Consider the following 11510-nt stretch of genomic DNA (forward strand, 5'->3'; position numbering starts at 1 on the left):
AAGGAGGCTCCATGCTGTCAGCACAGAGCTCCACACAGGGCTTGATCTCACGAACCATGAGATCATAGCCTGAGCTGAAATCAGGAGTCCGTGTTTAACCAACAGAACCATCCCAGCACCCCTCACCATATTGTTACTGTATTGTTCTTTAAGTAGCTGTTTCTCTTTCTCCTTAGACTATGAAGTCCTTCCAAAGGGGGAAATCTTCCCCACCTCTGTATTTCTGGAACATACCACAGAGAAGCCCCTCAGTGAATACAACTAACTGAAAAGCATCCCGCAAGGAAAGGAAGTAAAGGAACCAACATTTACTGCACTCTGGAGCAGACATTTCTTCTTCTTTTTTTTTTTTTTATAGTTTATTGTCAAGTTGGTTTCTTTTTTTTTTNTTCCTCCACGGTCTTCCACTAAGTTCCTCCTAATCCACCTATACATGCAAACATATGGTATCTGTCCTTCTCTGCCTGGAGCAGACACTTGTATACTTTCCCTTTGAGCAGCCACAGCAGCCTCGTTGCAAACATGCTAACTTTACATTTGGAAATTTGAAGTTCATTAACTTGCCAGAGCCACGGAGCCAGGAAGAGGCAACCTCAAAGCATGTGCTCCTCCTGCCCTATCCCGCCTCCTCTTTCTTAAAACAGGCCACCTCCTATAAATTCTGCATCATTCATAAATGCTTAGTCATAAAAGCAGAATCTCTATAGCAAGGAGTCTAAAGTCTTCTTGGACTGTCTAAGTGAGCAAAGTCAGGTAGAAAGATGAAATGATCTTATGAGAAATTTTTTAAATGTATGGAAAAACATGTCCAAGAGCTATTGGTTTCTCAGAAGAGGACTCAAAACGCATTCTTCAAAGTGACAGTACACTTGGCCAGCTCGCCAGCTTACTTCTGTGGACGCTGCCAGACTGACCACACCACTTCCTTCCTGAAAGATCTGCCGTGGTGTCGGACTCCCCCAGAAGCTGTAGATTCCCGGCTGGTGAGTGTGCTTCCTGTCCTGACTTGCTTCCCAGGATTCCACAGCCACTTGGGAAAATTCTGCTCACTAAATAATGTGTATAAATAGAATAATGCTAAATAGGCATGCCAGTGAGAATATTATGCCCTTAGTTGAGAATACAGCTTCTGAAAGGGTATTTAAAATGAAATATAACCATTTGAGCATCCATTCTAAAATAGGCAATGGGTGAAGGAGAAATCATTTGGGTAGTATGAGATTGCTTCATAAATGACTAAGGTAATTGACTGTGGTCCTATTTGCTGACCTATTAATATAGAGAGTTCATATGTACCTAATTGTTTGTGTTCTGCTTTTATTACTTGTCAACTCAGTATTCTTTCTTGTAGAAGGGTTCTTTGAATTATTAACCACAAGTTTTTGGCTACAAAGCTGTTCCATCAGAAATTTCTGTATCCTTGAAGATTATTTTTCACAACAACTACATTTTCAAATTTCAAATTTCCGTAAAATTGAAAGCATTTGAATACACCTGATTCCTTTAGATGGTCTTTAGTATTTTCAACAAAGATCTCACCTCAAGCCTTTCCCAGAAAGAAAAAGAGAAAGAGAGAAAGAGAAAGGAAAAAAGAGAAAGAGAAAGAAAAAGAAAGAAATCAAAAGAGAAAAAAATCAAAAGGTAAACAGAAAGAGAAAGAAATCAAAAGAGAAACAGAAAGGAAAGAAAGAGAGGAAGGAAGGAAGGAAGGAAGGAAGGAAGGAAGGAAGGAAGGAAGGAAGGAAGAGAGAGAAAGAAAGAGTGAGTCTGCAAAGTGCCATGTTTTCTCAGGTAGTGCAAGGGCATTCTTAAGATGGGTACATACCATTCCAAGACTGTGGGTTTTACATGACAAAAATGGCAGTGACATCACTAGCCCAATCTCCCCCTTTTCATGCTTCAAAGTCCAGAATGGACAGATTTTACACAGAAATAAGAAGAACCACTATTCTTCTCCAGCTACCATCCCTCTTCATCACTTCCACTTAGGACAGTGGTTCTCACAATGTTGACTCTGACCAGCCACCGCCAGTGTCATCTGGGAACATGTTAGAAATGTAAATTTGTTAGCTGAATCAGAAACTCTGGGGATAGGACCCAGCAATCTGGGTTTGACAAGCCCTCTGGTTAATTGAGAACCACTGATTTAAAGCAGCCAGTTCAAACGTGGCTACACACATTCGAATCATCTGAAAAGTTTAAACCATGGGTACCTGGGTCGGAACTCTTAAAAGCTCTACAGGTAATTCTAATATGCAGCAACATTTGAGAACCCCCACCACTTTAGACCTTATTTTACTCCTTGCCAATGAAAATAAGTCTGTCTGGAAAAAGGGACCAGCTCAGGGGGCAGGACCCACTTATTTTTTTTTAAATGTTTTATTTATTTCTAGGAGAGAGAGAGAGAGACAGCGTGAGCAGGGGAGGGTCAGAGAGAGAGGGAGTCACAGACTCTGAAACAGGCTCCAGGCTCTGAGCTGGCAGTCAGCACAGAGCCCGACGCGGGGCTCGAACCCACGAACCGCGAGATCATGACCTAAGTGAAAGTCGGACGCTTAACCGACTAAGCCACCCACTCGCCCCGGGACCCACTTATTAAAAGAAACCAAGCACAGGTACCCCTCCCGGAGAGACCTTGGTTATATGTAAATGCAGATGCTGGGCATCTCTGATTCCCCTGGGCCATCGGAATCCCATATGCTTCTCTGAGCGCCCAGCTGTCCCAGGTCATACCCGGAGCTCAAGTCCAACAGATGCCACCTGAGAGCAACTGGTAGCATATTGATGGAACTGGAAGGAACATAGGCTTTGTATCTTGGTGATTATGTTTCTATTTGTTACACAACAAATTATACAGGAAGATGCAATAGCCATAGGTTAGAAAAAGCTTCACTCCCAAATCTGGAACTCAAAAATAGCATCAAATATAAGAATCAAGTTTAGGGCCACCTGGGTGGCTCATTCGGTTGAGTGTCTGACTCTTGATTTGAGCTCAGGTCATGATCTCAGAGTTTCAATAATGTGCCAAAGCCTATGTTCCTTCCAGTTCCATCAAGTAGCCTTGATGGGACCTTCCCTGCACCCCCAGAGTTGCTTTATTTCAGCGCACAGGAGACTGTTTTCCAGGGAATCACTTCACATCTCTCGCCGCTGGTGGGCTACAAGCAGGCAATGCATTTTAAGCATCTCTGCATCTGCAGGACCCAGTGCTCAACAGGCATTCATTAATCCTTGTTGAACAAGTCAGCGAATGAACTGTGAAAGCTGCTCTCAACTGCTAAGCAAGCATTCGTATATTCTGTCGGCCGTGACAAAAGGCACAGATTTCGTGGCTTTCAGCGAGGCAGGGGCTACAAAACTGGTTTTTACCACACAGGACCCTGTGTGTCCCTTTTCTTAAATTCCCCTTGTTCCCCACCACGTAACTGATCTTTAGAAAAGCAGAAGGTTGACTATTTTTTAAAAGAAGTTCTGATCTTTTAGGAAAGAGAGAGTGGGATGCACTTAAGTCCCCTCATAATCAATGCAATGATTTTGGACAGAATATGCTCCTGGAAAGGCTGACTCTGTGGCCTGTACGTGTATGGAGTTTTGTCCACAAAACTTGCTCACATATGTGTGTTGAGGGCAACAGTGACACAAAAATATGTTTTTGCAAACAATCAAAGCCATAAATTACTTCCTTAACCATTTACTTAGGACCTATGTTCTAAACATATTCTGTAAAATAAAAGGGGAGGGAGGCGACACACTTTTTTTGTAAGGGACCAAAGAAGGACTATGTAAGCTTTGTGAACCCTGTGGTCAATCGGGGCAGCCACTCGACTCTATCTGTGGCAGCACAAAAGCACCGCAGACAACATGGAACTAAGTGGATCTGGCTGTGTTCCAATAAAATTTAATGTACAGGAAAAGGCAGTGGGACAGATTTGCCCATTGGCTGTACTTTGGCCACCTCTGATCTGAATTAAAACTTAGGGACGCCTGGGTGGCTCGGTCAGTTGAGTGTCCGACTCCTGATATCAGCTCAGGTCATGATCTCAAGGTTAGTGGGATCAAACCCGAATCAGGCTCCATGCTGACAAGCCCACAAGCACAGAGCCTGCTTGGGGCTCTCTCTCTCTCTCTCTCTCTCTCTCTCTCTCTCTCTGTCCCCCCTCCCCCACTCATGCTCTCTCACTCTCTCTCAAAAGTAACATTTAAAAAAAATAAAAATAAAACTACGTTGATGCTTATACTGGGGCCTATTTCCCTTTTCTCTACATTATGTTTACAGACAGCCTGGATTTTCAGCTTCTAGGTTGCTCAGGGATCCATAAGAGACATTCCAGACCCTTCCAGAGCATTCTGCAGCAACCGTCATTACATTCAGAACACAAAGCCGAGCAAAGCCTGCCTGTTCAGCCCTCGGCTCTGAATCCCCTCCTTCTTACCGGTCATTTCTCACCTTCCCTTTGCACGCATCTCAATTATTCTTTCCTCCAGAACCCAGACTTTCTGAAAATGTGGAGTGCAGACCATTTGCATCAGAATGACTCGGATGCTTATGAAACATGGAGGTTCACAGCCCCTCCAGCATCTCACCGAAACAGAATTCCTGTATTGGGAGCCCATGAATCACTCAGGTAAGCGGGATCCTGCTAACATTTGAGATCACTGCTAATCTGCCACCTTCTCTTCCAGGACCATCTCACGGAGAGTAGTACCCTGTAAGTTTGGGGGCTTCTCACTGGGGGTGGGAACAGATCTCCTAGCTCCCCATTTCAATGTTCCAAAGTCTACGGCGGTAGCCATAGTTCTCAGCTGAGTTTAGACAGTAGTGTCCCGGGCAGATGGTACATAATAGAAAGACTTCCATCTGTGGAGACAGACGGACAGACAGCTTCCCCCCTGTTGGCACATTATTGAAACTCTCTGGGTCTTTCTGGGTCTAAATTGGCTCAACGTTAAAATAATGATAGTATTGGGGCACCTGGGTGGCTCAGTCAGTTGAGCCCCCAACTCTTAATTTCAGCTCAGGCCATGATCCCAGGGTTGTGGAATCAAGTTCCATGTCAAGCTGAGCATGAAGCCTGCTTGGGATTCTCTCTCTCTCCTCTCTCTCTCTCTCCCTCTCTCTTCTTCTCCCCTACTTGCTCTCTCTCTCTCCTAAAATTAAAATAATGTATTTAAAAAATAAAATAAAATACCAATAGTATTAAATTCTTACAGCTTGTTGGGAAGGTAAAGTGATATAAAACATTTAAAAGCACTTGGCACTTGGTAGGGATTCCATAGTGGTTCATTGTCACCCCCAAACCCCCACCCCTTCCTGTATTTTCACTCTCTAAATGTAGCTCAGAAGTACTCCTTCCTCTCTGCCACTTTCATCTCCACACTCCCTGGGGCTCAGAAACCCCTGCTCAGCCATCTCTTTATTCAGTTGTTCAACAAATATTTGCCCAACATCTGGGAAGTACTGTGCACTGTGTTCTTGGGAATCTAGAAGGGAGAGAGAAAAAAAAAACACGAGGTCTTGCTCTTCTCGAGTTTATAATACAGGGAGAGAGAGAAACTAGATATAAAATAACCAATGAGTTAGAGCCCTGGTTCTCACTGGGGTGGGGGGTAGTGGTTGGCTCCAGGGGACATTTAGCAATATCTAAGGACATTTTAGGTTGTCACGCCTCAGGGAAAGGTGCTTCTGGCATCTAGTGGGCAGAGGCCAGGATTGCTGCCAACTCTCCGACAATGTGCAGACGCCCCACAACAGAGATAATAATATCCAGCCCCAAATGACAATGGTGCTGAAGGTGAGGAACCGCAAACCAGAGACAGGACACATGCAATAAGCAAACTGGCAGCCATGACAGCTCCTGATCGAGATGAAAGGCTTCGGGAAGATGTCCTTACAGAAGTGACACATGAGTCCTGAAGGATAAATAGGAGCTTGACAGATGGGAGGGGAGCATACGAGGAGCATTTGGGAATACTGATGCCTGCACCCCGCAGTGATCAATTAAAACAGAAGCTCCAGATTCTACTGTTGTCAAAGCTTATCAGACTAGGACAAACCTATCTGCTTCGGAAGCAACAATGAGGGGCGCCTGGGTGGCTCAGTCGGTTAAGCATCCGACTTCTGTTCAGGTCATGATCTCACAGTTCATGAGTTCGAGCCCCACATCAGGCTCTGTGCGGATAGTGCAGAGCTGCTTGGGATTCTCTCTTGCGGCCTCTTTCCTGCCCCTCCCCCTATTGCACGTGCACATGTGCAAACATGCACACATGCTCTCTCTCTCTCTCTCTCTCAAAATAAATAAATAAACTTTAAAAAAAAGAAACAAAATGACATGTGAATGAATTCTCATACATTGCTAATGGGAATGCAAAATGTTACAGCCACTTTGGAAAACAATTTGGCCTTTTGTAATAAAATTAAACACACCATATGACCTAGCAACTTCATTGCTAGGTATTTACCTTAGACTCAAGACAGCTTTGCAGAACCTGGGTGGCTCAACTTATTGAGAATCCCGCTCTTGATCTTGGCTCGGGTCCTGATCTCAGCTCAGGATGTGATCTCATGGTTCATGAGTTCGAGCCCCAAATCAGGGTCTGAACTGACAGAACAGAGCCTGCGTGGGATTCTGTCTCTCTCTCTCTCTGCCCCTGCTCCACTTGCACTCTTTCTCTCTCAGAAAATAAACTTTTTTAAAATATTCAAGAAAAAAAAAGACGACTTAACATTCATGCTAAAAGAAACTTTATTCATGATTGCCAAAAACTGGAAACAATCCAAACTGTTCAACTGGTGAATAAACACTGGGGTACCTCCATACAAGGAAATAAACTCAGCAGTCAGAAGGAATGAACTACAGATACACACAACAATGTAACTAAATCTCAAATGATTACTACAACTGAAAGAAGCCTAATTTGATTCTGACACCATATGATTTCACTTATCTATCATTCTGGAAAAGACAAAACTGTAGACACAGAAAACGTGTGTGTGGGACTGAGTGTGAACCCTGTCCCAGCCCTCCCGTTATAACATAGCCTAGATGGTCACTTTGATTCTGTCTTTCTCTCTAAATGTGCAACCATCCAGGCAAGCTCTCTTCGTATTGTCCAGGCTCTACTTCCTTGACTTCCTAAACAAACCCACTTTGTTCAAGGTGACATTCTTTTTGTCACTTGATTAAAAAAGGCTCCAATATTTTGCTCACTCTGTTCCCCATACCTGGAAAAGCTCCTTAATCACGCCACACCTTTCAAATTTCTACTAATAATTGAAAACTCTCAAACCACTGCAGGCTAAGTAACTATGCCTGTGCAATCCTAGATCATCACGGGTCTGCCTCCCATGTTGTGGCTCCTAATTATAATATTTGCTTTCATTTGAATAGATGATTTGCATGTTACCCATTGCCCCTCATTACTTCCACTTGGTATAGCCAAAATCTCCATTTTATACATGACAAAACTGAAGCTCAGAGGTTAAGTTTCTTCCCCAAGATCAAAGAGAAGCTGGGCAACCTAGAAAAGCTGAATCCAAAGGCTGTCTTCTTTGTGTGATAATTCACTATCTCCTTTGTATTGTTTTAAATTCGAATGTCAATAATTCCACACCTAAGCTCCTTGAGGAGAAGCATATAGTTTTTTAAAAACATATACTCCTTTTGTATTCCTCAATATGCTAAATAAAGAAAATATTTCTAAAATAAGTGTCTTAAGGATTTAAAATTATCACCCAGAGGAAACACACATCTCTGAGGCTATTGCCCTCATTTAATAAATAGTAAACCAAGGCACCTTTTAGTTAGCCTGTATGAACAAGTGTCGACTTCGTGTGTTTGGCATATAAACGTTGAGTATGTTCTCATATAAAATAAAAGGATAATTCTGATGTTATTTTGATAAGGATTGCATTGAGTGTGTAGATTGCTCTGGGTAGCATCGACATTGGTGCAGCCACTCTGGAAAATGTTATGGAGGTTCCTCAAAAAAATTAAAAATAGAACTAACCTATGACCCAGCAATTGCACTACTAGGTATTTATGATGCTGATTTGAAGGGGCACATGCACCCCAATGTTTATACCAGTGGGTATATCAACAGTAGCCAAATTATGTAAAGACCCTAAATGTCCATCATCTGATGAATGGATTAAGAAGATGTAATATATATACAGTGGAATACTACTTGGTGATGACAAAGAATGAAATCTTGCCATTCACAACAATGTAGCTAGAACTAGATATTATTATGCTAAGCAAAATAAATCAGTCAGAGAAAGACAGATATTGTATGTTTTCACTCATATGTGAAATTTGAGAAACTCATCAGGTGAACACAGGGGAAGGGAAGGAAAAATAAGATAAAAACAGAGAGGGAGGCAAACCATGAGAGACTCTTAAATACAGAGAACAAACTGGGGATTGCTGGAGGGGAGGCGGGTGGCGGGTATAGCTAAATGGGTGATGGACTTTAAGGAGGGCACTTGTGATAAGTGCTGGGCATCATATATGAAAGATGAATCACTGGGTTCTACTCCCGAAGTCAAAATTACACTGTATGTGAACTAAGTTGAATTTAATTTTTTTTAAAGGGAAATTCCAAATCCTCAAAAAAAAAATTGCTCAACTTAAAACTAACCAACACGAGGGGCACCTGGGTGGCTCAGTCGGTTAAACGTCCGACTTCAACTCAGGTCACGATCTCACAGTTCGTAGGTTCGAGCCCCGTGCTGACAGTCAGCTCAGCGCCTGGAGCCTGTTTCAGATTCTGTATCTCCCTCTCTCTCTCTGACCCTCCCCTGCTCACGCTGTCTCTATCTCTCTCTCAGAAATAAATAAAACATTAAAAAAAAAAACCTAACCAACACGAGAAGAAAATGCCCTCCTCCTTCTTACCACAACCAAAGTCATGTGTGCTTGTAACATGCCTCAAACATTCTTTGAGTTCTTGAATTTCATCAGTTTTCTCCTGAGTCTTGGATTTCCTGTTATTTGTCCTTCCTTTCATCTCTGGGTATTATTTTTTCCCTTCCTTTCCTTCTGTTAAACTCAAACACAAATGGAGACCAGACCAGAAAATTCCCTGAGTAGGCAAAACAAGTTTAGCCATTCTATCAAAGCTTATTTTGAAGGACAAGTGAGGGTCGATTGACCTGGGTCCCTTCTTGCTTATGCCTCTGGAAATCATGAGCCAAACTTAAATTGTTCCATAAAATGTATAGGAGGTGGCCAGTAATCAATTCCCTTTTATTTAAGAAAATTCTCCTGTTGGATCCAATCACTGTGAAGAATGAAGTTACTTCCTCTACACTATATAAGCCGCTTCAGGACAAAACACCTCTGAGCCTCTTTCCATGTTTTGGTGTGAGCGGCCCTGGTTTGCAGAATGTCTTTTTTGGGGTGTGCCCAATACATGTGTACTAATTACCACTTCAGTGATTCAGTGTTTTTTTTTTTTTTACAAATAGTTTATTGTCAAATTAGTTTCCACACAACACTCAGTGCTCATCCCCAAAGTGCCCTCCTCCATGCCCATCCCCCCCTCCCCCCACATCCATCAGTCCTCAGTTTTTGTCAGCATTCAAGAGTCTCTCATGGTTTGCCTCTCTCCCTTTCCCCCACCATTTCCCCCCTTCTTCTCCCCCACGGTCCTCAGTTAAGTAGTGATTCAATGTTTTTATTGGGGAGGGGGGGCATAAGAGGGGGTTGGTATTTTATTTTCCTGAGTTTTTGACACTTTTATTTTCAGTTTTATGATTTCTGCAAACAACTTTTCAAAAATTAAATTCTCTCAAATATCACAATGGAACCAAATTAAATGACAAAACTGTAATTCTGGAAACGGACATTCAGTGACACAGAACAATACCTCCACAGTTGCAAGATGATAAAAAAATTAGTTGTCATCAGAATTTGTTTCATTTTAAGTTTGTTTAAATCACTGGATAGTTTGGGAGCTCCTGGGCGGCTCGGTTCGCTAGGTATCCGACTCTTGGTTTCAGCTCAGGTCATGATCCGAGGGTCATGAGATCAAGGCCTGAGTCAGACTCTCACGGAGTCTCTCTCTCCTTCTGCCCATGCCCTCCCCCACATGTGTGCCCTCTCTCTCTCTCGCTCAAAAAAAAAAAAAAAAGTCATTGGATGGTTTGAATTTTGTTCAACTTCCNTGTTTAAATCACTGGATAGTTTGGGAGCTCCTGGGCGGCTCGGTTCGCTAGGTATCCGACTCTTGGTTTCAGCTCAGGTCATGATCCGAGGGTCATGAGATCAAGGCCTGAGTCAGACTCTCACGGAGTCTCTCTCTCCTTCTGCCCATGCCCTCCCCCACATGTGTGACCTCTCTCTCTCTCGCTCAAAAAAAAAAAAAGTCATTGGATGGTTTGAATTTTGTTCAACTTCCATTTATTTTTTAAATTTTCCCTTGTTTTTCCATATGACATAGGATCTATTCTTTATCACCAAGGAAACTAAGAGAAATAACCCTTTACCTCTGCCTTTCCTTCCTGAACAGGAGACAGCTTGGCTGAGATCCGAAGGTTTGGAATACACTGAATTGACAATATAAAGCTTAGACATGAGACTTTGCTGTTCTGGAAATATTAGAGACCCTCCCACTTGAACCTCAGAGCTACAGCCACAGCCTGGTTGGATACAGGTTCACATTAGGTTAAGGGTTCCACCTAGTGGCCAAATCCAGCCTGGTATGTTTTCTCCAGATCCTTGGATATCCCTTAAAAGATTAAAGCAAGCTGGCTACCTTTCTTTCTCTAAAAAGAAACCTGCATACAGTAGGTAATCCAACCTACGTATGAATCCTGGCTCTGCTATCTGCTAGCTGTTTACCAGCCGTTTGACCTTGGCAAGTTAATTTACACCTGGAAACCAGGAAGCCTAAATTCTAGTCCTGGGTCTGACACGATAGTTGTATATAATCCCAGGGAAGCCCTGACAGGCTGCACCAGGCAGTGGAGATTTCTATAGATGGTGTCTCTGCTAACTTACCTACATCAATGGATTGCCCTAGATCTGAAATTGGTAATTTGGGATGTGGCCACGATAGTGTTGGCTTCATGAGCATGAGCGGCAGGGAGATCGGAGAAGGTAAAAATAGCTGGGCGCGTCTAGTTAGCTAATGACAATCACACCAGCAACCAGTTAGCCTCCTAAACATGGCACACCTCCACTTCCTCTCAGGCTGTTGCTGCTGCGATTGCTTGGACCCTGTACGAGCTGCCTCTCTCCCGACCCAAGGAAGATGATCTGACATCTCAGGGGAATGTAGGCGCCCAAAAAGGAGTTTCTCCTCCCCATTCCAGCCAGAGGCTTGAGTCAGCTACTGCCAACAGAGGGGTGTGGGAGACAAAGCCTCTGCAAAGGACATTTCTTCTCCCTCCACCCCCGAGCCTTAGTGTCATGGAAAGCATGAACTAAACGTAAGCTTCTGTGTTTAACCCAAATAACATGTGCACGTTACATGTACCTTCACAAAGTCAAAGCCAAAGTGCCCCAAAC

The 11510-nt window shown here is 43.1% G+C and overlaps 1 protein-coding gene across 6 annotated transcripts in view; it reads left to right on the forward strand.

Annotated features, from left to right (window-relative positions):
• Window positions 1-11213, forward strand: part of LOC144242666 (uncharacterized) — a 36255-nt gene extending 25042 nt beyond the window's left edge. For 4 of the 6 annotated variants that reach the window (XR_013338410.1, XR_013338411.1, XR_013338412.1 and 1 more), the window contains one exon: window positions 177-316. Coding sequence is in view for 3 of the 6 variants with exons in the window: in XM_077777655.1 (XP_077633781.1) it covers window positions 177-265 (89 nt within the window). In the remaining 3 variants the exon portion in view is untranslated. Of the gene's footprint in view, window positions 1-176; window positions 317-4485; window positions 4626-10509; window positions 10577-11192 lie in introns of those variants that run through there. The other 2 variants (XM_077777654.1, XM_077777653.1) reach the window with 2 other exon arrangements.
• Window positions 11214-11510: the final 297 nt, after the last annotated feature.

Source organism: Crocuta crocuta, unplaced genomic scaffold (genome assembly GCF_008692635.1).
Source record: "Crocuta crocuta isolate KB4526 unplaced genomic scaffold, BGI_CrCroc_1.0 scaffold36, whole genome shotgun sequence".
Taxonomy (NCBI): domain Eukaryota; kingdom Metazoa; phylum Chordata; class Mammalia; order Carnivora; family Hyaenidae; genus Crocuta; species Crocuta crocuta.